Source organism: Symphodus melops (genome assembly GCF_947650265.1).
Source record: "Symphodus melops genome assembly, chromosome: 8".
NCBI lineage: Eukaryota > Metazoa > Chordata > Actinopteri > Labriformes > Labridae > Symphodus > Symphodus melops.
Genome location: NC_136698.1, coordinates 14,801,972 through 14,829,259, shown reverse-complemented (window position 1 = coordinate 14,829,259; position 27,288 = coordinate 14,801,972). Strand labels below are relative to the sequence as shown.

General features: G+C 41.8%; 1 protein-coding gene and 1 long non-coding RNA gene across 3 annotated transcripts in view; both read left to right on the top strand.

The window, feature by feature from the left end:
* Positions 1-19,100, top strand: part of LOC306827892 — a 49,469-nt gene extending 30,369 nt beyond the window's left edge. The window contains exon 3 of one of the 2 annotated variants that reach the window (XR_013779685.1): positions 18,339-19,100. This is a non-coding gene — a long non-coding RNA (uncharacterized lncRNA). Of the gene's footprint in view, positions 1-16,456; positions 16,497-18,338 lie in introns of those variants that run through there. The other variant, XR_013779686.1, reaches the window with a different exon arrangement.
* Positions 19,101-20,793: 1,693 nt separating this feature from the next.
* On the top strand, positions 20,794-26,202 carry LOC306828579 (uncharacterized protein; the record flags this gene model as incomplete). The annotated part of the gene is made up of 3 exons (XM_079351100.1): positions 20,794-21,007; positions 21,220-21,877; positions 22,694-26,202. The coding sequence occupies exons 2-3, from the start codon at positions 21,502-21,504 to the stop codon at positions 26,200-26,202; spliced, it is 3,885 nt and encodes a 1,294-aa protein (XP_079207226.1). The 5' UTR covers positions 20,794-21,007; positions 21,220-21,501.
* Positions 26,203-27,288: the final 1,086 nt, after the last annotated feature.

The window sequence follows — 27,288 nt, the reverse complement described above, 5'->3', positions numbered from 1 at the left end:
TATAGGCCTTGTTCTTTTCATTTGGTTTTCTTTGTTTTGGTGTCATCCTTTTTTTTTTAAATATTACTGTAATCCTGTGTCTTGTGCCACACTGTTTGGTCCCCTGCAACATCAGTGAATGTCTTCCAGCAGCTTAATCTTATGGTTGATGACATAAATTATCCTGAACAGTTCAAAAACCAGAGCATCACACCTGTAGAAGAGATTCCAAATATCATTTAACTACCCAGCTGCTGACTGTACCATGTTGTAGATACTCTGAGTTACATAATGTTGTTTTAACTCAAACACTTACGGATTTGCAGCCTGTTTCTTACCGTGTGAATTGTTTTGGGCTGTTGTTTTTCTGGTTACCCTTATATCTCGCCATCATAAAAAGAACAACAACACCAACAACATAAAAGTAGGTAATCCAAATTACAGTCACGACTGGACATGTAAAAAAAGAGTACCGTAGTCCAAACTATCATCCAGAATAATTTTTGTATTACCTCGTTCCTACCCCCTACAAACATATTAAGGGGTTATTTGCATGAAGTTGTTATTGACACAGGAGAAGTTATTCAGCAAACCCACAGGTGTGTAAATCAGGTCAATAGATAATTAGTTGAGAAAAGTTGATCAAAGAGAACACAGAACATTCAAAGGTCTCCCAGAAGTCAAAGAGGCCTCAAGGCATAAAGAGAGAGGGACTCTGAGTCAGGGTCATGAGAGCCATGTGTCCTTGTGGCTTTATTGTGGCAGGGAAAGGGGCTGTGCTTGGGGAGACGAGGAGCAGCTCAGCTTTGCTCCGATGCTGTTCGTGGCGGTGGGAAATGTTTCAGGGGACGCAACAAGTGGGGAGCAGAGATGCGAGAATGGGATGTAGACAGCTGCACAGGGGTGAATAGGGGGTCCCTTTGTGTCCTGCCAACAAAATCTGTGACCAATTATCCATGTCTGTTTCTCAAGGGGGAATTCTCGAACACTTTGGGTGGGTGTATGGAGACGATGCATAAGGGGCAGTTGTCTGACAGAGAGAGCTTGGATGCATTTGTGGAAATCGTTGGTTAGAGACTTGGGTGCTGCATTCTTCCATTTCTCATCTTGTCTTTTTATTTTGCTTTAAACTTTGAAGAGGGATTTCAGGGACAATGCAGCTTTTGTTTCAGGTTGTTAATGAACAAAATAGGGCACATTAAAATCCAGAAATTCTTTCAAATGCATGCAGCCAATAATGTTCGGTAAGAACATTATTTTTCATCTCCTGTGTGTCTATTTTAAGAACAGGAACAAAACAATTTGTCCCACAATTGCTGAATTACGCCCGACTGTGCCTCACTCCCACCCCACTCAGGGAGCTTCCTATTTGTGCGGTTAGATTTCCAGCTATTTGAAAAGTGTGTCCTACAGAGAGAAGGGGAAAGTGGTTGTGCGAGCAGGGAAGTTTGGTCCATGGATGGCTTGTAGGCCATGTGTTAGACATTAAAGGGCTAATTACAGTTTTAAAAGCCCTATGTTTACTGCTGAGAAAAGCCTTGTTAGGTATATTTTACTGTCTCACTGAAATTATTCATCCTTGACAAGCTCAATTGACATGATCATAATTACAAATGTGATTGCTGCTAAATCACTCCAATGGCTGTTTCCCTGTTTTAAGTATCTGCAGCAGAAGTCAATAAGGTTTAAGTGCTCCTCCATGACCATTCATCAAAACACAGGATACAGGATACAGGATATTTGTATTCTCTAAATAAGGGGAATGCTCTCACAGTATTTTGTACAGGTATTTTAGGGATGCAATTCATCATGTTTTTGCAGACAGTTCAGAGGTTGAATCAACCTATGTAGTGTTTCTCTTTGTTGTTGTATTTGGAGTTGAACCTGAAAAAGTGCTGCAGTTTGTAAACAGGAAGAGGATAAATCCAAGTTGTGAACTCTGTCCTAAGCAGGTGTTGTTGCACCGGTATAGACAAACTCTGCTGTTGCTGACCCTGATGCCACCTATTTCCTCAGATCTCACATTGGTTGCCAACAGCGATGACTCCAGTTGATCTTCACCTGTCAAAGCAAAGCTCTGACTAAAGACTTGCAGCTTGAGGACAGGAAAGCAAAACAAGAGTAGGAGAGTCAACAAGCCAACAGGCGTTTTTTCTTATTTGAAACTCAGAAAGGATTGTGTCTTGCATAGAAAAAGTTCCATAAAAGTATCAACAATAATTTATGCTTCCTAAAGTAGCTAATTTGTAGGTTTTGATATTACATTAAAGGGAGGATGTCTTCAACAATTTTTACAGCCTTGCCAATACAATTACGAATCCTAATATTTCAGATGTATTTGATTCAGACACAGCTATGATTATGATGAAGAAATGCAGATAAATACAAGAAAAGCAAAAGAACAGCAGGTTTCGTTCTGTTAGTTTCTGTTGGACAAACTTTCACTGCATTGACCAAATAAAAAATGTGCAAAAGCTATAAGTGTAACTGATATGTATATATATGTATATATTATTCTGGACAGCTTTCAAGGGTTTGTTCACACAACAGCGGAGTGGCGTAAATGAGGTATTGAGCTGTGCAATCTGTTGCTTGCATCTCCTCATCTAACAGCTCACTGCAGCTGGTTCCACTTGCTTTATTCTGACTGACTTAAATGCCCCAATAAAGACAGTTGTGTCTGCTTCACAATAAAAGACAGTAGATGTAATGCTAATGTCATGCTTTTATTTATTTTTTTAAAACAGCACTGATAAAAAAAAACTCTCTCTTTTGCCTTCAAGTTCAATTAATAAATAAAGGCTAACAATAAAAGATAATCAGTTATTATGATTCATATAATTATTACAGATCAATATGAAGTTAAACCAGAAGGAAATAAAAGTTAATCAAATAAATAAACAGCAAAAACACAGAGGAAACGGGGAACACAATTGTAATAAACAATAAGGGAAATAAATAAAATTGAGAAATATAAAAACATTATAAAGAAATCTATAAATAGAAAAAGCAACAAAGGAAAATAAAAAAAAGAAATGGTTGAAAGAAAGTGGTAAAGACAAAAACATCAAATAGCATATTAGGATAGGATATTGCTTTATTGATCCCCAATGGGGAAATTCGGGATAAGAAATGATTCAAAGATATAACAAATTATCAATAAAAAAGAATCGGAAAGCTATGATAATTTGTTTTAAATAACACAGAGTTACGTTTGTTTTCTGTAAAGCCAAAGAGTGACTGGCTTAACCCCTAACAAGACAACGTGAAACTTCACAGAATCACCGAATGAACAACATTATAAGGATTGTAATCCGTATAAACAGTTAATGTGAATAAACAGAGATATCAAGTGACTTTTTCAACACCTTTAGCAATTCAGCAAAAAGAAAAGAAGAGAAATGTGACAAGTCCCCATCAATCACTCGTCAGGCAGCAGGAGGCTGCAGGGATTGTTTTGCATTTCTTCAGTTTGTTTCTTCCTGGGATTTTTCTTCTCCTGAAAAAGGTGCCGCGAGCATACCAACAGTTGAAAGAGGAGCCGCATTCTTTCAGCACAGATTCCCTCCATCCCTTCTTTGTTCAAAGTTTGTGTTTGTTTGAGGGGCTTTCCTCACCTTGAACTCTTTTTGTAGATAAGAAGCTCTAACCAACCACAGACAGGGTGAGGCTTGGTAAAAGCCGGTTTGTTGGCATCTGTGGCACAAAATGTAACACTTGAAACTAGATTCATATTTACTGAGTTACAGATGATCGTCGGGAGTCACTTGTAACAATTCACACTGTGGTCAAGTTCTGTTGTCATAATGTCAGGCTGGTATTAGCATGTGGGCTTTTTTATTGACTTTGCACAATTATCCAAGTCATGTGGTTTTGGTCAGAGTGAAATTACAATGAAAACTTTCCATGTTAAAGGGAAGAACAATGCTCAGGAAACTTGATTGAAGTTGTCAAACTCAAAGAGACGAGGCTCCTTGTAAAATGCCAGTAAGACCTCAGATCTGCTTGGCTAACTACCACCCCCCACCACCTTTAAATCTTGGAAAGATGGGAGTCAAAAATTCCAGTCAGCCTATCCCCTCTCCTCTGAAATGTTTTTAGAATTAAAAGACAAATTTGGCCCCGGATCCTTTCCCTTGGAGCTCTATTTGTCTTGTATCAGGGTTAAGAAAATACCCCCATGTCTTTACCTCAGCGTAGGTCGGGGTCAGTGCAGGGTGGGGGCTGGGGCTGGAGGCCTTGCATTCATTCACATCGGTCATTGTTACTGTTGAAAGCAACACGGGGATGGTCACAATGCAGCTTTGGGAAGAACAGACTTCCCTCTACTCCTCTGTGGGGTTTTTCACAGTAAGAGATCTGCAGAATGTGGCTGAGTTGAATGTGGAAATTGAGGCTACCTGTTGCATGAAACAGCTCAAGCATTATGCATGCTGCCGGCCTGCCACCCTCAGGGGAAGGAGAAGGCCGGCTGCTGATGGAGACTTGGCTGTGGAGCCCAAACAGCACATCTGGTACAGGTTGTGTGGGATTGAACTTTTTTTCCCTAGAAGTGCATACAGTCTTGAATTGCTTTTTTAGAGTTCTGTACTAAAAATAATACAAAAAAGAACTTAGGGGAATTCTGACTTTCCCTTAGGGATTTATTCATGCTGGTTCAATTCTTATGCAGATAATTTATATGAAAGTGAATAGTAATACAGTTGCAAAGCTGCAGTTGTCTGCATAATAAAACCTTGTAAAAGTAACAGAACATGTAACTATTTGTTCTTTTAAGAGGTTATGTAATGACTCTAACAGGTGGTATGCGTGGGCAGAAGCACCAACCTGTGGCCCAACTCTTAGTGACTTTGGATCTGTTTGCAGTATCTGACCTGAGTTCATTAACAACTCCCTCATCTCTCCTAAAGTCTTTCCTATTATTGTAAGTCACTTCAAAACAGAGTTCTACTGTACAGATGGAAGGTTGCCTCAATGCAAACACGTCAAAAAGGCATGCACATCCGAGATAAAGTTAAAGTATTAAGTGCTGGAGTCTGCACACCAGAGGTTGCTGCAATTAAACAGAATATAATGAAACATTTTGGGCCCTCGCCACACAAACAAGTGTAAGATCATGAACTTGTATGTTTGTGTAAACTATTGCTGTGTGCCAATTCAGGGTCTGCATCCTTCTCAGGACACAGCCCAAGGGTGCACTCACACTAAGCAAAGTTGTCCCGTACCATGCCTAAGCACTATTGTCCCCCCTCCCCATTACCCTGCTAATCAGCACTCACACTGCTCCAGGACTAACCAAGCCTTTTTACTTCTGTAAAAGTCATAATACAACACTTCAATGGCTTTAAGTGACCTTAAAGTGTCTGTAGTCTTCATAAAAGACGGACTTGAAAATAACGAAATAAAAGACAAGCGGTCGAGTCCGCCTCTGCACATAGAACGTGATAGCTACTTTACTAATGTCGAGGCTTATTTTGAGTCATTTTGCTCAGATACAGCCATAATACTCTGTCAGCGTTGTGTACCCATGCTTGTGCATGAACTATACCGTGCTGAAGCACACCTCTTCCAAGCTTGACAGGGCCAAGGAAGTGTACCGTGCTTGCACAGATGGAAGCACTCACCCTAGTGAAACGAACTGGACTTTAGGGGTGAAGCGTGCACAGTGTGCGTACGCCCTATAGAAAGACTCAACTTTTGTAGAGGGTTGAGCAGTCTTCAATCGCACTCCCTAAAGGATGCAACCTGGGGATTAAAAGCAGCTTAACATTTTGTAAAATAAATGTTGTTACAGGAAGCAGAGCATAGATGCTAGAACAAACAACTGGACTCACTTGGCTCTTCATTACCCCACACCACATGGACCCTTCGGGCAGTGCCCAATGTCTGTTGACTCACCAAGCTGATCCCTGCCAGCCACTCATACCTTCATCCCACTCTCATTTCATTTCTCCAGTAAATCAACCAGTAAGCCAGCTAACAAGGCAGTGAGCAATCAAGTTGCCCAGGTTGGGAATTGAATACTAAAGCACACGGTTTGACTCACATTTAAACAGTACAGACAAATTGAATTACTTTTCCTTCCGGTGACAACCTTATGGAGGTAGTACTTTGGTAAAAAAAAAAGATTCTGCACGTTAACTGTATATTTTCACAATAAAAAATACTATTTGATCTAAATACTTCATAGTGTGTATCCATACAATATAAAATGAACCCTTGTCCATCCTGGTTTTACTTAATCCTGAATCTGTGTGTCATGTTACAACCAAGTGAGTTTAATATGTTTCAGTTAAAATGTATTTTCTTCAGTGAAGAATATGGTAAAGGGTAAATAGTCTTGAGCTTGTACAGCACTTTTTTATTCTTCTGACTACTCAAAGCACTTCTACACCACAGGTCACACCTACACATTCACACACGGATGGCAGAGGCTTCTATGTAAAGAGTCTATTAGTTTTAACTAGTCCCATTCATGCACATTCACACTATGCTGACTAAGCAGCAGGAGCAACTTGGGGTTAAGTGTCTTGCCCAAGGACAAATCAGACATGTGACTTCATGAGCTGGGAATCGAAGCCCAATCCTTCCATTTGAAAGATGACTGACTCAACCACTAACCACAGCCACCCCATACGCCATTCTAGCACATCACATATTTGTTCAAAACATGGCCGCTGTGCTATTCTTATGTCAATGATGCCTTTGCCTTACCTCACAGAAACCTTGGGAGTCCTGCAATTTCTTTTCTCTCCAAGATGAATAGGCTTTGCTACTTCTGTATCTCTTTGCAGTTCTGTATGTGTGGCGCACAGCTAAACACATATCACACCCAACAGCTTCCTATAGCTCATCACATCTACATTCTCCTTTTTTTAATTCTCTATAAAGATTTCTTTCCGAAGGGACCATTGAAATGCATTATAATTAACTGTATTTTTTATAGATAAATTTGAATGTTTTGTATCACATAGATGCTTCAAAATACACGCATTGGACATCAAATTTCTTGTTTCTTTTTGCACCAAGCTTATATAGAAACACATTGAACTGCGTTGTTCCATCACGGACACAGCATCTGATCCAGAGGTGAAGCTCATGATGATTACGCTGATGATGATGATGCAGGCGAAAGGTCAGAACATCTTTTCCCCGAGGGAACCATCGAAGAGCAAAGAAGCTAAAGAAACTGAAGCGCCTATCCGGAATGCAATCTGCCTGCCATCTGCAGGCCTCCGAAGCGCTGTTTGATATTCAAACAAACACCTGTCAAAAGTCCATGTCTCATCTCGCATAGCTCTTGGAAATTGGCAGAAATGTCAACTTCTGCATACCAAAAGCAGAGGGGAAGAGGGGCAAATGTGGCTTTTATTCCAACCATCTGTGCACACGTTAAATATAGATTTTTATGGAAGGCTCAAAGGACGAGTTCTACTTTCCACTAAAATGTCAAAGAATAATAGGCCAGTCAAGGTGCTGCACACACTGAGGTGTTTGCACGATAAATGATTTCAAATTCAATTTTTTTTGTGTGTCTTCCTAGCATCAGCTGGCACTGCTGATTGAACCGTGGGTGTGCAGTCACGGTGAAATGATGCCAAGAGCTTTGGAGGATGTTCTCAGATGGAGGAATAGTCATGGAGCTTTTGTACAAAATCTATCCATGTCCCCCCCCCTTTTCCTCCCCCTGCTCCCTGCTGTATTTCACATCTCTCCCTGCTTTCTGCCTCACTCATATTGAGATGAAGGGTCTGTTGCAGGATGACGGGGCGCTCTTTGGCAGCTATCCAGTCTCCACATCTGTCTGACCGCTGTTTCTCTCTTTCTTTTCCCCCCAAACAGCCCCCAACAGTATTGGTTCAGTTGTCAGCCCATTTCAGGGTCTGTCTCAAGGTCTGCAGATGTGTTTCTCAGAGCAGCAATGATGGACTCTCACAGAGATCGCTAGTGTGAGTGAGTAATGGTGCGGAGACATCTCAGAAGGCATTGAGGAATGGATTTATCCAACGTCATTTATCACACCGCTTGTCAGTGCCAATATAAATGCCTGATGGAAAGCACACCCTCACCTTTGGAAACAAGTCAAACCTGTGGAGAAAATTTGCAGCAGATCACAAGATAAAAACTGTGTGCAACATTTAGAATAGAAAGATGTGTATCTTTTTTAATTCTATAAAGAAATGAAAGGTAAAAAAAACAGTTGAGAAGAAAACACTTTAAGTTCAAGGTCTAAACAGAGAATTCCTATTTTGGCAAAAGACACATATTTGGAAAAGACTTCGACAGCTTCCATAGAGACCATCTGCTGGGACTGCTTTAGTTTTCTCTTCCATTTAGTTTTCGCTTTTCTCTTCCATTGATTTGGCTCGCCTCTTGTGTCCGCCATCACTGAAGTGTGTATGTAGTTTGACTGCCAGTCAGCTGTTTTCTTGGACAATGTAAACAACCACCCAGCAAAGGACAAATACAGTTTAACATCCACTTACGGATTAAAAAAAGCTTCTTTTTTTTTTCTTTTTCTTTTCATGTTTTTGAGAATCAAAGACGTAGTTGAATTTTCTTTGTGTTGTTTGGTGTGATTGTGATTATTTCCTCTGTTACGGTAGCTGTTGCTGTCCATCATTTCATCTCTGACCTTACATGGAAACAGTGCACAAGGATGACTGGTCTGATGCATACTGTAATTTCTTTCAGAATGACATCCAAGTATTTTTGGCACTAATGTAAGCATTTGTTGCTTACTGCACACTGCATGCTGTGTTTTGGCCAATTCAGTACGCACCACTAGTATAGTAAGCTGTTCCAATAAACAGCCCTTGACTCTCACGTGAGTTGCGTCTGCAGTCATCCTACTACGTTGATAACCTTGAACAAGACATTTGTACTTCTAAATGTATCATAAAAAGTAATAAAATGTCAAACATCATCCTTTACTCATCCACACTGAGTCTTAAAGGTATTTAAGTCTTTGAATTTACATTTGTCTGTCAGTGGGATGAAAACAAATTGGTTTTGTTGAATGGCAGACGTCATTCTTTGCAGTCCATGCCAAATTACTGAGGTCTATTGTTCCATTTTTTTATGTCTTTAAGAGGATATATAAAATGTGACCAAATGATTTAAAGAATGCATAAGCATAAAATAATACTTAAGCTTTTTGGGGACAATAAACATGATGCAAAGTTTTCTTTAAATATGTTTTAACTGGTTAGGGGTGGGAGGGGAAGCAGAGAGTGGGATTGAAAGGTAAAAAGGAACAAGGAACTGACAATTAGGGACAACTAATCACCAAGTGTGTAGCCAAGCGCATCCCCCCACGCTGGTGCCAGCGCTTGCACTGTGCTTGAACCTGTACTGAATGCCAACGGCAGATAATTATAAACCCGCAGGGCAGGCCTCCTCCGAGCAGAGGGAGGGATGGAGCCTCAGCCAAGCCTGAACTCTTGACCTTCTTCACACACCAAGCGTCTGTTGTGGGCTTCGGGAGGTGCAAGATGGGTCACAGCAAGCCGTGAGGCAACAGGGAGAGAGCATGAGAGAGGAGAGAGGGAGGGCGAGGGCTACAGCGAAAGAGGGGGAGCTGGTAGGAGGAAAGGGGGATGGGTGAGGGACACAGATCAGGGAGGGTGAGGTGGGGGATGGAGGTGCTCACTGCAGGGTCACTTTTTTTGTTGGCATTCTTTGGTGAGGGCTCCTGACCAATCAGAGGAGGAGAAAGAACCACTTGGCAAATCAGTGAGAAACCCTGAGCGAGATAAATCCCTTTTGTTATGCCTGTTTGGTTATCTCATCTCACTTTATCAGCATTCATTAGGTGGGGAAATGTGCCCTGTTCCAATCCTTTGTACTCAAAGAGAAGCCTTTGTTTGAGCTTGATCGTCTTTTTAAGCTTTCCTAACTTTCTATTACATTGTCACACATTTTTAACAGCTAATTATTTAAGTCCTTGGTTCACAATGTTTTTTAGTCCTGACTTTGCTTATCAGTGCTCTAATAACAAGTAAGCCTCAATGAAATTGTTAAAACTACAAGATTATCTTGCAAACTATTCAACTAAACAAAAAGACAACACTGGTTAAACTCACAGCCAGCCCACAACACATCCATTAACTAACCACCTGTAGCTGGCTTTAACTATTTTGTTTGCTTCTTTACATCATTCCAACCTGCCTTGTAAACTTGTAACGTTTTTTTCTCTATTTAAGAAACAAAAATCAGATCTTCCAAGAAAGACAGCACACGCTTACCTCCATATATATATATATATATATATATATATATATATATATATATATATATATATATATATATATATATATATATATATATATATATATCAGGATATAACAACACATTAGTGCATATATTGCAATATTTTATTAGTTCTTGATATTTCTTTGGAAATGGGTCGGTGTTCTGATTTGATTTGTTGCTTCTCATGCAGTTTACATCATGTTTGATGTAGGAAAAACCATTCTTTCATGTCACCTTGGTCATTTCAAAATGAAAATACAATTTGCGAAAGGTCAGTCAATAGTATGACTCATAACAATAAATAAATAGGTCACTCAAACTAGAAAAGTATCACCCAATGTTGATTCTTGTCGCCTCTGTGAAGTCAGAAATGTCAAAGGACCACCTCAGCTCATCTGGCCTCCTGCTCTAATCATGAAGATCTCTCTTGCTTTGCACTTTGCCAATTTCCCATGATTGAATGTAATTGGGACCAGATAACTCCCCCCCCCTCTCTCTTCTGCAGCCTTTGATCACGTCTGACCTGGCTCAGTCTCAACTCTCTCACACACACACACACACACACTCGGGCAACTATTTCTTGGGTGGTTTGTGATTGCTCACAGACAGACAGCAAGATATAGTGAGTGATGTCTGAGCCTAAAAATCCAGCACGCTGCAGTGGATATTACAACTTCATTTTCTGGGATTGTTCGATTGTCTGCGAAATAAGCTGCCTTTCATATTGTACATCCTTGCAATAAAAAGTGTGAGTTATTCTTGTTGAGCTACTTAAGCATGTGTGCATGCAGTTCATGAGTTACTATCTTAAGGGAATATGAGAAAATGTGTATAAGGTAACCAAATTCGATTCAGGAGATTTGTAAATCCTGTGCAAATTACTGTTGCCTCCTTCTTCTCTCTTCGCCGTACTCCTCTTTGAAACTCCTCTTCTGAGGCAATCGCTCCCAGATGGAGAATATTAGACATAATCATTTCCATTTGCCGGCTCCTTTACTCTCACTGCGAGGTGACATGTTGTCTCCCTCTGACGTCTCCTCACAATGGACAATTACCTAGCACTCATCAATCACTTTCAGCCGCTAACTTTGACACCCAAATCTGGTAGAAATCTTCTCATTTGATAACCCAGAGATCTTGACTGATCTGCTTATGTAAAGGTTTATCATAATCTGCCCATTGCATGTGAGGGCCCATGTCAGTGCTATTTTGTAAAGCACACCAAACTGTCAGTTTAAAAAAAAAATAAAAAATTAAAAAAAACTTCCAATAGCTCTTCATCTGAAGTGTAAAGCATTTGGAAGGGGGGAGTCAGGCAAGGTTGCTTTTGATCTACAATTTGATCCAGTGTCGAGAGAATCGGTTCAGCTCAAAGATAGACATACATTTTCATCCATTCTGTCTATCAGTCCATGATATGGAAAAGCTGAAAAATAACTTGAAGAAGAGGGGCACGAGGGATAGAAGTTTCATCCAGTCTCATTTCAGGCTACATACATTTTTGTCTCATACATCTTCGTGTCACAACTTCTTTTTTCTTAATTCTATCTTTTAAATACGTTCCTCTACGTCCCTGGTCCCTCGTATTTCCCTCTCCACTTCCCTCCTCTCTCATCTGCCCTCTCCTCCTACCATCTCTCTATCTCTCTCTCTCTCTCTCTCTCTCTCTCTCTCTCTCTCTCTCTCTCTCTCTATCCCTTTCTACCCTCTATCCCTCATTCTTCGAGACAGACAATAAAGCAAGCTTTTCCATGCCTGACCTGCCATTCACCCCGACCTCCAAACCATCCCAAACCACAGACAGAGGGTGAGTTACAGCCAGAGATCCACTGTGGTGCAGAACAGTCCAGGATCCTGAGCCAGGTCTGGGTCCCACAGGGCTTTTGGCCCCTGAGGCCGGTCTGCTATGTTCTGCTTATTGCCGATGGGTCACACAGACTCCAGACATACACACACCAATAACATCAGAGGAAATTCCTATGGGTTCAGGAGGAATAAGGGATGCAATGTTAAGGGAGAAAAGAGAAGAATGTTGAAATGAAGCAAAGAGGAAATCCTGTTTCTCTGCAGAGGCCTGCAGTTGCACTTTGGCCAGAATGATTCCTCTCACATGTGTCCATTATTGAGAAAGAATTCTGACATTCATCTGATTCTGTGAAAGGCACGTGCTTCTTCCTGAGTTTCTCACGACCCTCATTTGACACAGCCACAACAATGACCTTTGGATTGGGCTAGCAGAAATTATAGTTCATGTGAATCAGATGTTACAGAAAGCAAACAGAGGGCTCCCAGCTGGCTGGAGCAGGAGCACCTGTTTCCCAATAAATCTTCAGATAAAAATGATCTACTGTTGCTTGGTCTTATGTTTTGATATGTGGAAATTGGATTCCTTGCGCATATTTTTTTTTCCCTCTCCCACATAAGTTTTTTAACTCACAACTCAAGTTATAACTGCCCATTTTGCAATCCTTAACTAAATCCCAGAAATGAGGATTATAAACAGAGGCCTGAGTCACATGTTTCTTCAGTCACCTTCATCCCAGAGGCTGCAGAGCATTTTGACCCCGAGGTCCTGGGGTTGAGGTTGAGGCCCAGACAGCCCTCAGTGGTGGAACCATGAACCGTGTCATGTCAGCTCCCTGCTCAGCTCTCCTTTCTTGAATGTAAATAAAACCAGTCTGGGTTGGTTCCACACCACGAGTACACCTCACACTCATTTGTAGAGTTAGCAGATTCCATCTAATAGCACGGAGGCAGTTAATGATTGCTCAAGAGCAGCCACTGTCACCACAAGGAATTAAATAATTACGTTGAATATACATTTGGCTAATGCCAATGGACAAATGATTTTGTTGTTTGCAAACAAAAAAGCTAACTCTCATCACTGGGTCTGTCTGTCTGTCTGTCTGTCTGTCTGTCTGTCTGTCTGTCTGTCTGTCTGTCTGTCTGTCTGTCTGTCTGTCTGTCTGTCTGTCTGTCTGTCTGTCTGTCTGTCTGTCTGTCTGTCTGTCTGTCTTCAAAGTTGCCAAATCAGAACCACAATTTTTTTTTTCAAGCTGAACGTGAGCCAGCAAATTAAAATATGGGAATTTAATCAACCTCTGTACCTCTCTGTCTGATGTCTAATGAATGTAGTCGCTCTCCCTAGAACTGTAACAGGTTTGATCTTAATTTTTTTTTTTTTTTTTGGTATTTAGTTTGTTGTTTCAACATGTTTTGTGATTTGATCCATTATACCTTTAGGCTTAATACAATCCAAGCTTTATTCCATTTCCAAGAAGAAGAAAAAACATACTTCAATTGGGCACATTAGATTTAAAGGAAAAGAAAGAGTAGAGAGGTTGGTCCCAGGAGGTCATAAATTGTCCAGGCAGATCCAGTTTGGAGAGGGAATTAAGTCCAGGCAGAAGCTCCCTCAAAGACTCATGTGGTCTCTGTTTCTCCCAGAGTTTAACCCTCTCACCTCTGCTCATTGGCCGCTCTTTTATTCAGTACACTGATTTATTGGTGTTCACAAGGGAGAAAAACAAGCATAGTGCAGCCATCAGGCCACACTGTGATAAATGACCTACGCTGCTATCTTCATCTAAAGTGGGACCTGTAGTTCTAACGGGTTAGAGTGAGTTCCAGTAGGTAGTGTGAATGTGCTTGTAAATATGTGTGATAATAAATAGGTTTGTGGTTGAATTTTTGTTGGTAAAAGGCAGATAATAGCACAATAGTAATCTACACATCCACACGCCACCGCGGCAGGGTAAACAGTTTAGGGTTCAGCATCTTGCCCAAGGACACTTTGAAATGTGACTGCATTAGCTGGGGATTGAGCCCCTGACCTCCAGGTTGAAAGTCAACTGACTCTACCACTGAGCCATAGCCGCCCCACTGTGTATATATGTATGTTTTTAACATACAGTATGTGCTGGAGATAAAGGGACAAGTAACAAAGCATCTACGTGTTTTCCTCGGTGCATTAAATTAAAGGGATAACGTCTTTTTGGGGGGGGATTATAAAAGGGAATTGTAGTATATATTATGACAGCATGGTTAAGTGTTTCTTTACCTAAAGTGTTCTTTCATTGTCTTCACCTATGCATTTATGGTTGTCTCTCTTTCCCTGCCTCAGATAGGTCCCCCACCCTATCCCTGGTCCTGCCCCAGGCTGCTCCAATGCAGCAGCCCCTCTTCTCCCTAAATGAAATTCTTTGGAAAGTCATTTTATATCACCCTTTGACTGTGCATTGAACTGTAAAACCACCCCATTGGAAACAAAATAAAAGGATAGGAGAGGGAGAGAAGGGGGGATGGGGCAAGGAAGAGAATTATAATTCTTTGCAGGCCTTTGGTATTAACCCAAACACCAGAGCTGTCAGCAGTTCAGAGAGGGAGGTGCGAGGGGCAAACATTCAGTGTTAATTGGCACTTTGTAAGCTCTGAGCCTTCCTTTTGTGAGTGAGCAAGAAGGGGGAGGAGTGGTCAGCAGAGGGGGGTTAGAGAGAGAGAGAGAGATAGAGAGAGAGAGAGAGAGAGCTCTTGTTCTTGTAGGTTTGTTGGGCCTTGTTGAGAGTGTTTACGGTTCACTTCTTATCCTTTGTTAATTGGGCTTTCTCTCCCCCAATGAAAAAAAAAAAAAAACGAATTCATGTAACCCCCAGCCTGCCACCCATGCTCCCTGTGATTTCCCCCCAAACAGCCTGATCAGCTAGAGGCGGATAAATGACAAAAAGTTAACAAAAAGATTGTCCTGTAAGCGTCATTAAACTCGAACTCTCGGTCGTGAATCATTTTGGGTGCAACTCAAAGTGTTGTGGGTGTGTTGCAAAAAAAACCCCACTTGTGTGTAATTGGATGTTAATTGGGTGACATTTTTCTTCTTCTTCGGCAAGATCATCAAAAGAGAAAGCAGTTTATTTTGAACAAAACATAACAACCCCTCTTTCCCCCACACAGCATCGTCTGATGCCCTCTGTGTTAATGGTGATACAGAAGAGCAAAGTCAGACCATTAGGTACAGGATGTAAAAACAACCTGTCTCTCCTCCTTGAGGATGCTCATCCTTCCGCTGGTGTGTTTGGAGTTATCTGAAATAATTAAGAGGAAGAGACTGGCAGACAGAGAGAGAGGAGGGCACCTGTCTGTGAAAGAGAGGGGAAGAGAGGGTGTTGTGGGCATGAGGCTGGTTCGCTCTGCTTCACAGCACCTCTGGCCTCTTTCTGTCTGTCTCTCTCTCCCACCGACTGATGTAAATAATAATAGTTCCAGCGCTGAAAGGACACAGGTGTCAACCATTGTGCCGCTCTGAATGGACCTGGGGAAGAGGTCAGGGGTCATAGGGCCACCTCTCACACCCACAGTTTTTATTCACACTGACGCTCCCTTTCATAGGTTTTCATCTCGCCCCCCTCGTACACTCCCTCCTTTTGTTATCATAGCTCAATGTTTTGTGAAAACTTTTTAGAGGTCATGCACAAGCTCTGTATTCAGGAAGCTTAACATTCTTTTCAAAATTAATCAGCTTATACAGCAACAGATAAATGGCTGGTTTCAATGTTATGTGCCAAAAGATAAAAGGAAACTGCATTGTAGCACATGCACCACAATTTGCTAAATTTCATTTATTTTTAGTTGCCATTTTAGTAACCTTTTGCTGAAGTACACGTTATAATACAAACACACTTCATGCTGCAACTCAATATAACAGCTTTAAAGATGACTTGAAGTACACTGAAAAAGCCTTCAAGTAGTGATGACCAAAATCATCGACAGTTTCTTGTTAAGGGTTAAATAATGTTTCTTATCACTGTCCTCTGTCATTTTAAAATGAAGTTGGGAAAAAACAGCTTTTTTTCATTCATTGGTACATGTTCTTATTTGTAACACGAGATAAGCAAAGTAATGTAACTATTTGTCTTTTACACTTGCAGTAACCATTAATGCTATTACAGATCTTGATCCATCCAGCTTTTTTCCCTCGTTCACTCTGCATTATGGTGACCTCATGAGGATATTACACATGCCCATTAACAAGAAGGTGCACACGGTGTGTGCAGATTTAACCTTGCAAAAACCATCTTGCTGCATTGGCAAGGGTCCCCACAATCCAAATCCAGTAAAAAGATTTAATTTGAACACATTACATCTATTAAGACTCACAGATTGCGACAAATTTGCCACTGCTGTTCCTGGTTTCCCACTGTAATTATTGTAATAATTCATTTTTATGAAGGACTTTTTTCGACTGCGATACGTGACAATGGCAACTGGAATCTCACCTTTCAAGTGTGAGTGAGAAGAAGTGCCTGCCCCTCTTCTGATGGATCTGTCCCTGGCCAATTACACATGACTGTGCCAGTAACTTACTTTTTTTCTAGCCAATGACATTCTGAACATGTGGTTATGCAACTTCAGTCTATAGCACTTTTTCATGAACACATTAAGGAGATTGTATAAAAGTAGTTTTCAGAATTGCAGTAAAATTATTATGAATCTGATATTCAAACCAAGAGGTGCTATGAGTCATGAATTATTTGGAGAAAAAAGGAAAATCTACAAATATATAGAATAAGAACTTGAGCATCCACAAAAACTGTCTCCATGTGTCACTAAGTGTGCTTACACCAACACTCATAGATAATACATCCCAGTGTTCCCCCTTATTCATGGTTTTCTATGACAACCCTAACCCTGACAAGCCTCTTCACCTAAGTCCAATTTTAACCATTGGTCACCCATTTTGAAGCTAGTGGCCGATAAATGTTAAACACCACACACATACACACACGTACGTACGTGCACACACAGACACACACACACACAAGCTACATCAAGGCCTTTCTTTCTTTAGTTCTCAAAGTAACTGATGGATTAAGCTGGACAGAGAATTGTGGAGCTGTGGCCTTTGTGATCAAAGAAGCAGGACAAGAGAGCATCATAAATTGGGACTGTTGCATTTTGCTCGAGGTGCAGCGAATCACTTCGGCTATAGGTGTCTATTTATGATCTGAAAAATTAAATTTTTTTGCTGCCACAGCAAATGTTGAAAAAATAAGATAAAAATGAGATGACTCTGTATGCCACCGGGATTTTTTTTCCTTCTCACTAAATTGTATACTGTAGCACAAAGATAGATTTTCTTTTCTTATGTGGGGAAAATGAGATTAAAAAAATGCTGTGTCACATGTATTAAAGCTCTTGAGAGGATATTTTTGCTGGTTAGGAAACAGACTGAAATGAATATAGAAGCATCTTTATGACCTGCAAAAGCAACCAAGACCATCAGCAATAAGATTGACTATTTCTATAAAATTATTTTCAGTGTCTGTTACTGCTGCAACCGGGCAGGCAGGAGACAAGGTGATTAACTGCACGCTGTCAAAACAGCCATTCTTTACATTTTCCAGTGCAAAGCTTAAAGGAGAGTGATTTGTTTGAGTGTTTCAAAAGAAGACATGCTGATAGGGGTCACCAAGAATGAAATGAAACCGAATGTGACTCACAGCAGCCTTAAAGCAGAATTCAAAGCTCTGAAAGAAGAAGGCCAATCTGACATATTTTAAGCTTGATGTGAAGTCAGTAAAGCAACCAGCCTCCGCTTTGGTTTTTAAGCCACAGGTCAGATTTGAACCCTGGCCGCCTACTTGGAAGACTATAGCTTCTGTACAAGGGATGTGGGCACTAGCAATGAGGCTACTGGTGCACCAAATAAAAAACGTAGAGACCGGCCCCTCCAAACTATCTCTCCATTACCTGTCTGTCTCAAGCTTTCCTATCTAATAAAGTCAAAAAAGCCCCAAAAGTTATCTTAAACACAAAAACAAAACGCCATGAACCAACGCCTGAACCAACAAGATAGAAATTATGTCAGGGTCATTAGGTTTAACTTCTAACATGCATAGCAGTGAAGGGCAAAAAACAAGAATGATAAAAAGTGGATTTATGTATGCATGAAAGTTTTAATGTTTGATATAATATTGAGTGCATGTGTGTTCGAGTGAGGGTTGTGGGTGGATGCTCCTCAGCCTATAAGAGCCGTGTGTGGTGGAGATGGAGATGCTAGAGAAGGGTGAGAGGATTTATTACCTAGCATTAAGAACACTAATCTGTTGCAGGTGTTTCTGGCTGTTCTCCCAGGCACTGCCTGCGTTCCTCCTGAGGAGGCCCCACCACATTTGAGTGTGTGTGTGTGACAGAGAAGAGACAGGACTGAAAAGAAGGGAGAGGTTTTTTCTTAAAAGCTTCATTCAACAGAATCTAGAGGGAGATTATACCGTCACCACAAACCTCTCAAATCATCACAAGTGTCAAGATAAGGACAAGAAGAACATGTATTGCAATCACGTCCCACCGTCATTCATAACGATCAAAAGCCAACAAAAAACTGACAAGTTCACAAAACTGCTAGAAATTCAAGGCCACTTCTTCTTGCTCCTGAAGACTCAATGTGCTCTTATTTCTGGTCCTCGGATATTCAAATTATTTTTTTCTCTTGCAAGGCATTTTGATTTTGACAATGACAACTCACACTGGGAATACAGTAGAACACCACTGTATCAGCAGGGTACAACCTCTCGGGTGTATTACAATAAAGAAAAGACCACCAGGATGGATTGAGCCAACAGCTTCACAGGAAGCCTGCAGTGCTTTTGGGGGATGATGAACAAAGACACAAAGGAACCCACTGAGAAAGACCTGCTCAGTAGGAAGTCTGCAATACCTACTGTGCTGGGCCGGCTTTGGAAAGAAGAAAAGAAATGAAATAGAGAAGAATAAAGATGGAGAGAAATCAAGGGGGCATAGAAGACAAGAAAAGGAGGCTTGAGTATTCATATGGGGAAGGACAGTATTCAATGTAAAAAAAAAAAAAAATCAAAGTAATGTGCTAAATGACATCAAATACAGTACTTTTTGTTTTTTACATTCATTCTCAACTTTAAGTGGACTTCACTGGGTTTGGAAGGTAGGATGAAGTCTAACATCAGTACTTTGGCACTACTGCCCTCATGTGGACGTTTAAAATATTCTATTCGCGCCCTTTTGACAGGTATGGTATTGAGCATAATTGTTTTTTTAAAATTAAGATTGTATGCGTGAACGATTCAACAAAGCTATTTGAAGACATTTCACTCAAACATGTCAAGAGTTGTTCCTATCAGTTGAAGACACTTGTTGATGTTGCTTTGTGACGTGATATTATGGACTTAAAAGCACTTATTATCCTCGTGACCAGGATTTATAGGTTTGACTTAAACTGTTAACTTTCTTAATAAACTTTACACGTCACTCCAACACATTATATCTCCAACTTTCCTCTCCCTCCTTCAGATGTACTTTAAACCCATTTAATTCCTCAATTAATCTCAACACACTCTCTCCATCCTTCCGAATCTTTTCTTCTCCGCCCGTTTCTTTTATAATAGATCACCCGTGTTCACTCAGATTATGTACTGAACTCTTCAGGCACATCTTATGGCTGTTGTCAGACTTTAGAAAATACTGGTTCTCCTCCCTGCTGTTGTCAGCTGTCAGTATGCCATGCAGAATGCTGCATGTGACTAACACTTAAACTAACCTTTTAGCTACATATTACTGGTAGCAAGCTATGAGAGTAGAGGAAAGTTCTTCCCCTCTCAGGTAATTGCAAATAACTTAATCCTTAATAACTCAGCCCAAAGAACATGCTTTGTTTTAGCTCCATAGAGTCCCATATTGCTACAGGCATTGTGTTGCAACCTGCTAACATGTTGAACACTTCAAATGTGTCTCTTGCTTCTGCTCTTAAATGTGGGAAAACCCCAAAATGCAGCTAAAAGCCCCATTTTGAGCACTTAAGGAATATTCTTTTTAATCGCCCAATATCTGCCTGGAACATTTTTATTGGATTTGATTTATTCTTATTGCTCTAGTGTTATTTTGTTTCTTTTTCCTGTGGTAGCTTCAACTCACTGTCAATTATGTATGTACTCTGAGTGTCATTGTAAATGAGGTTATGTTGGACTAGATTTATACAATAATGTTAAAGTCATGATTGCAGCTGGTAAATGTACTTTTTTTTGAGATGAGGTTATATTTTGTTTTCATATCTGCTAAGTAAAAAGCCAACAATGCATCAAAATGTACAGCAATGAGTACAACATTTCTCTACATCAATGAAACACTATGAGTCAATGGACAAAGTTATGAGGGATGTATCCACTTCAGGGGTTAAAAAAACAAACATTTCTCTACTTCTATCACTTCCACTAGGCAACTTTCTTGTGTCTTAATGTAAAGGAGCTTACTTTACAATGCGTCTCTCCCAGATTGTCTGATGCATAATGGACACAACTGGTTTCCCTCCCATCCTTTGCTATCACTGTTCTCTTCTGATTTGATTTTATTACAGATGACCCTGGCACTCCATTTGGCACCTGGTCATATTATTCAGTTCTCCGCTAATATAACATGCTTGGTCATAACACAGGGTCTTTACTAAACTTAATTTAAAATGTAGTTAATTCAGACAGAAGTCATAAAAATTGCATATTCAATGCATTCACATGTTTTTATGTACTCAATGTGTTATGCCTCCAGTTTAAGCTTGTTTGAGTAATTGTTCTTTGTGTCAGCACCACCTTGTGGTCAGGTATGTTCATTGCAGGTATCTTGGTTAGTAGTGTTACTTCCTGTCATTTTATTGTTTAAACCGGAAGTAGAAAAGTCCGCGATGTCCGCTATTAGCGATCGTTAGCTCCCTACTGTACATGGGTTTCTTCATTTGCCTCTTGCTCAAGCAACGTCTGTGAGTATACTATGTTGACAACATATACTGACTTTAACCGTTGTATATCTTGTGTTTGTAGTAGTGTTTAAATGCATATTATATACATGCTAATCGCTACGTGGCTAAGCTAACGCCGTTAGCATTAGGCTATTGAGCTAATATATTTGCATTTTCATTCTTGGTTCAATACTGTTAGCTCACAATGGCATTCTGTTTGTATTGTGTTTCAGTTTCACAAAAAAATAAGAAATATAAAGGACCTCAATAAACGTCTGCGAACCTTCTTCACCGTGGAGTTATTGAGACTGTTTAGCTGATTGGAGAGCTAGCTTCAGCAGTTAGTGAGACCATTACAGTGAAAAGACGGCAATACAGCACGAGGTGGTTAAGATAACAGCCATCCTACGGAGCTACAGCACGCCATTCCAAGAGCTAAGTGGCAAACAAAGCAGCAAGACAGCCTTTACGCCAGCTTAACTCTTCTGTTGATGTTTTAAACACATCAAATCAAAATGACTGAGCCAGACAGTAAAGCTAATGACGACAATCGCTCTACAGCATCGCACTCAACCTCTTCAACATCCAGCTCAAAGGTAGGCTTTGCTATTGCCGTCGCTAAAGCCAAAGCTGAAGCGGCCCAGGTCAGAGCTGCACACTCACAGAGGGAGATTCAACTCAAAGTAGAACAAGCACGCATTCAAGCTACTCTTGAAGCACTAAAAGATGAAAAGGAGCGAGATGCTGCCATAGCAGAAGCAAATACACTGGAAGCCGGGCTTCTTGTACTAGACACAGCACAATCCAGCAGAGCTCCAGATCAGACCCTGCGCAGCAGCCAACACCAGCGCACAGCAGCTTATGTGGCAGAACAGGCCGGCACACATTCAGGTGGTCCACACATCAAGATAAAAAACGACATTATTAACCCTACATCATCCCATTCAAGCACGCTGTCAACTGGAAATGTGATTGAGTATAAATCTCCATCTCTGCCAGCACATAACGCAGATCCTGTCTACACTGTGCCTCAGCACTCACCTCATGCTCTACGCCATGATGCAGCGTCATATCAACAGTTTCCAACTCCTGCGCAGCAGCCTGTTGATACATCATATAGAGCTGATTATGTGCATTCTCAAAACACCAACGACCTGGCCAAATACCTTGCCCGCAGCCAATTAGTCACGTCAGGACTTACCACGTATGATGACCAGCCTATTAACTACTGGGCTTGGAAGACATCGTTTCAGAATGCTGTCAGCGGCCTAGATCTGTCTGCTTCAGAGGAACTCGACCTATTAATCAAGTATCTCGGAAAAGAGTCGTCACAGCATGTTAAACGAATAAAGGCAGTCAACATCAGAAGCTCTCTCACTGGACTTACAATGGCATGGGAGAGGCTTGAGGAAACATATGGGTCACCTGAAGCCATTGAACAGGCCCTCTTCACTAAGTTAGAAAACTTCCCTAAGATCACCATGAAAGACCCACAGAGACTCAGAGATATAGCAGACCTGCTGTTAGAGCTCGATGCAGCCAAGCAAGACGGCTCCCTCCCGGGTCTCTCATATTTAGACACCTCTAGAGGAGTTAACCCAATACTTGAGAAACTGCCACACAACATCCAGGAGAAGTGGATATCCTTTGGGTCCAGGTACAAACGAGAACATTTGGTCAGTTTCCCCCCTTTTCGTGTGTTTACAGACTTTATCTACAGAGAGGCAAGGGCTCGCACAGACCCCAGCTTCAACCTCTTCACAGCTTCACAACTCCCAGCAGAAAGAAGAAGCAAGTGGGAGAGACCTACAAAGATATCTGTCCACAAAACACAAGTGGCTTTTGTAGATAATCCTGAGGCTAGGAAGGACAATAGAACAGCTGAACCAAATAAATACTGCCCCTTGCACAAAAAACCTCATGCCTTGGAAAAATGCAGAAGCTTTCGAGGTAAGAACTTAGATGAACGCAAACAGTTCTTAAAGGAGCATTCAATCTGTTTCCGATGTTGCTCCTCTGCTGATCATATTGCCAGGAATTGCCAAGCCATGATAAAATGCACTGAATGTGAGAGTATTAACCATGTATCAGCACTGCACCCAGGGCCAGCCACTTGGAGGTTCAAACCATCCCTTCCTGCTACAGAGCACGGCGGGGAGGAGGATGAGACAGATTCTCAAGAAGTCACCTCAAAGTGTACGCAAGTATGTGGTGAAGGACTGAGTGCAAGAGCATGCGCTAAAATATGTCTTGTCAATGTGTTTCCAGCTGGATCTAAAGAAGAGTCCAAGAAAATGTACGCAATATTGGATGAACAGAGTAACCGCTCCCTCGCACGGTCTGAGTTCTTCGATCTCTTTAAAATTTCTGGTTGCTCCTACCCATACACGTTAAAGACATGCGCCGGGCTTAAAGAAACAACAGGGAGAAGAGCCTATGGTTACATCATTGAGTCTGCAGACAGAGAGTTAAGCTTTCCTCTACCTACACTCCTGGAGTGTAACCACATTCCAGACAACCGGTCTGAGATACCCACCCCAAACGCAGCTCGCTATCACTCTCACCTGAGACACATCGCTGATCAGATTCCTGCCCTCAATCCAGATGCGAACATACTCCTCCTACTGGGCAGGGACATCCTAAGGGCACATAAAGTCCGCACACAGATTAATGGTCCGGACAATGCACCATTCGCCCAGAAGATGGACCTAGGATGGGTCGTCATCGGGGACGTATGCCTTGGAGGTGCCCACAGACCATCACAGGTGAGCAGCTACAAAACGTTCATCCTAGAGAATGGTCGTACAAGCCACCTACAGCCATGCAACAGCCAGATCAGGGTGAAGGAGATGCTTAGTCAGACACCCAAGCACCAGCAGCATCCAGCACTAATCTCCACCTACACCAGCACAGCGCAAGTTGGAGACAACCTGGGTGGAACCATCTTCAGTCGTACTGATAATGACCACAAACTTGCACCGTCGATGGAGGATGTAAGGTTTCTTCAGATCATGGATGCAGAGGTCCACCAAGACCACTCTGGCAGCTGGGTCGCACCTCTACCTTTCCGGTCTCCAAGGCAACGACTCCCCAACAACAGGAGACAAGCACATGACCGTCTCATCTCACTCCGTCGCACGCTGGAGAAACGGCCCCAGATGAAGGCTCATTTCACTGAGTTCATGGAAAACATGCTCCAACGAGGACATGCAGAGGTTGCTCCACCTCTGCAACCCGGAAAAGAGTGCTGGTACTTACCGCTGTTTGGAGTATACCACCCCAGGAAGCCAAACAAGATACGTGTGGTCTTCGACTCAAGTGCGTCGCATGCAGGTGTGTCACTCAACGACATTCTACTAAAGGGCCCCGACCTTAACAACGGCTTGCTAGGTTTGTTGATGAGGTTCAGAAAGGAACGGGTAGCCATCACTGCTGACATCGAACACATGTTCCACTGTTTTGTAGTGAAGGAGGACCACAGAGATTTCCTCCGCTTCTTGTGGTACAGAAATAATGATCTTACCTGTGATATTGTGGAATATAGGATGCGGGTCCACCTCTTCGGGAACAGTCCCTCCCCTGCTGTGGCCACGTATGGCTTACGGAGAGCAGCTCAAAGTGCCGAGGCAGACCACGGCAGTGACGCTAGGGCATTGGTCGAGCGTGAGTTCTACGTCGACGATGCACTGAAGTCCTTTGACACAGAGGAACAAGCCATCAGTGTTCTTAAACGTGCACAGAAGATGCTTGCAGCATCCAACCTCAGGTTGCATAAGGTTGCATCTAACCGACCTGCGGTCGTTGAGGCGTTTCCGCCTGAAGATCGCTCCAAAGACATTGAGGATTTAGACCTCTTCGTTGATGACCCGCCTCTCCAACGTAGCCTCGGGTTGTCCTGGAACATCTGTACAGACATTTTCACGTTTCAGATTGCAAACGATGACAAGCCTTTTACTCGCAGAGGGGTCTTGTCAATGGTCAACAGTCTGTACGACCCTCTCGGGTTTGTCGCACCAGTCTCTGTTCATGGCAGGCTTATACTCAGAGAGCTCACCTTCCAAGCAGAGGACTGGGACACACCACTTCCCAAAGACATGGAAATTGAGTGGACCAGATGGAAAGAGTCCCTTAGAGACCTGCAAGGGCTCCAGATACCGCGTCCATATACATCATTCTCCACCGCAGGTGCACAAAAAAGGATACTGTGCGTGTTTGCAGACGCATCAATGAAGGCCATTGCAGCTGTGGCCTACATAAGGGTGACAAACCACAATGGACAAACTGAAGTTGGTTTCGTCTTTGGAAAGGCGAAGTTAGCCCCACAGCCTAGTTTAACCATTCCTAGACTGGAACTGTGTGCTGCCGTACTCGCTGTAGAGATTGCTGAGCTGGTAGTCAGCGAGATGGACGTGAAGTTCGATGACATTCAGTACTATACGGATAGCAAGGTCGTGCTAGGCTACATCCACAACCAATCAAGGAGGTTCTATGTCTACGTCCACAATAGAATCCAGCGCATCCACCAATCATCACACCCCGACCAGTGGAGGTACGTCCATACAGATCTGAATCCAGCTGACATTGGATCGAGGTTCATACCAGCAGCTCTCTTAGGCAGCTCGACGTGGCTCACAGGACCAAGCTTCCTTCAGGATGCACCTTTGCACACATCAGAGCCTCAAGAGACTTACGACCTCATTAGTCCTACCACAGACTCTGAAATACGCCCACAAGTAACGGCAAGTCTCACACATGTTGCTAGAGGTGGAGTCCACCCTCTGCGCTTTGAACGTTTCTCCAGCTTCAGCTCTCTTGTCACGGCAATGGCACGACTCATTCACATAGCCCGTTCGTTCTCTCACTCCGTCCATAGTAACTGTCATGGTTGGCACATCTGCTATCCTACAGTCGAAGAGTTGTCAAGGGCTAAAGTGTGCATTGTGAAAAGCGTCCAAAGCACATGCTATGTGGAAGAGCTCAAGCGTATAGCCGCTGGGTCAAACATCCAAGAAGATGACGTCGTTCTCTTGAAGGACAATCAGGTCAAAAGGAACGAATGGCCTATGGCTGTCATTACAAAGACATTACTAGGACGAGATGGACTTGTTCGAAAGGTTGAAGTGGCTGTCATTAAGGACGGCATCAAAAAGACATTCTCACGTCCTGTGACAGAAGTGGTCCTGCTTCTGTCTCCAAAGACTGATTCTAGTAGTTAAGTATGTGGGCTCTTGAACGACCCCAGGCGAGGAGTGTTATGCCTCCAGTTTAAGCTTGTTTGAGTAATTGTTCTTTGTGTCAGCACCACCTTGTGGTCAGGTATGTTCATTGCAGGTATCTTGGTTAGTAGTGTTACTTCCTGTCATTTTATTGTTTAAACCGGAAGTAGAAAAGTCCGCGATGTCCGCTATTAGCGATCGTTAGCTCCCTACTGTACATGGGTTTCTTCATTTGCCTCTTGCTCAAGCAACGTCTGTGAGTATACTATGTTGACAACATATACTGACTTTAACCGTTGTATATCTTGTGTTTGTAGTAGTGTTTAAATGCATATTATATACATGCTAATCGCTACGTGGCTAAGCTAACGCCGTTAGCATTAGGCTATTGAGCTAATATATTTGCATTTTCATTCTTGGTTCAATACTGTTAGCTCACAATGGCATTCTGTTTGTATTGTGTTTCAGTTTCACAAAAAATAAGAAATATAAAGGACCTCAATAAACGTCTGCGAACCTTCTTCACCGTGGAGTTATTGAGACTGTTTAGCTGATTGGAGAGCTAGCTTCAGCAGTTAGTGAGACCATTACACAATGCATTCTGCAGTTAATAGTCCCCATAATTGTAATGCTAAGTACTCTTTGATTTGTATTCTGCAATTTTTTACACAGACATTGCTTTCTGTACGTTTTTTATCTATCCTGTTTTTTGTCAGGATAAATAATTTGGATTCTTGTAGGCGTGTATTCACTTAAATCTTCTTAGTTCCATCTGCTTTTCATAAAAACACATTTCTTCCTATTACTTGTCCATTTCATTCTAGCTAGTGGAGAACTGTTTGTAAGTGCTACATCCTTCTTGTCATTGCTATTATAAGAACATACAGGTCATATACTTCACAAGTTAACTAATCATTCTTGAAATTTATAGGCTTTTGGTTGATGTATCTAGAATTCAAAGGTCAACTTCACATCATGCAGCACACACACCGTGTTTTACTAGGGTCAATGTGACCCAGATCAACCTGATTTGCAGCAACACTGCAATATTTACAGGTGAAACTTTAACACCAGGCTAGTTTCTTT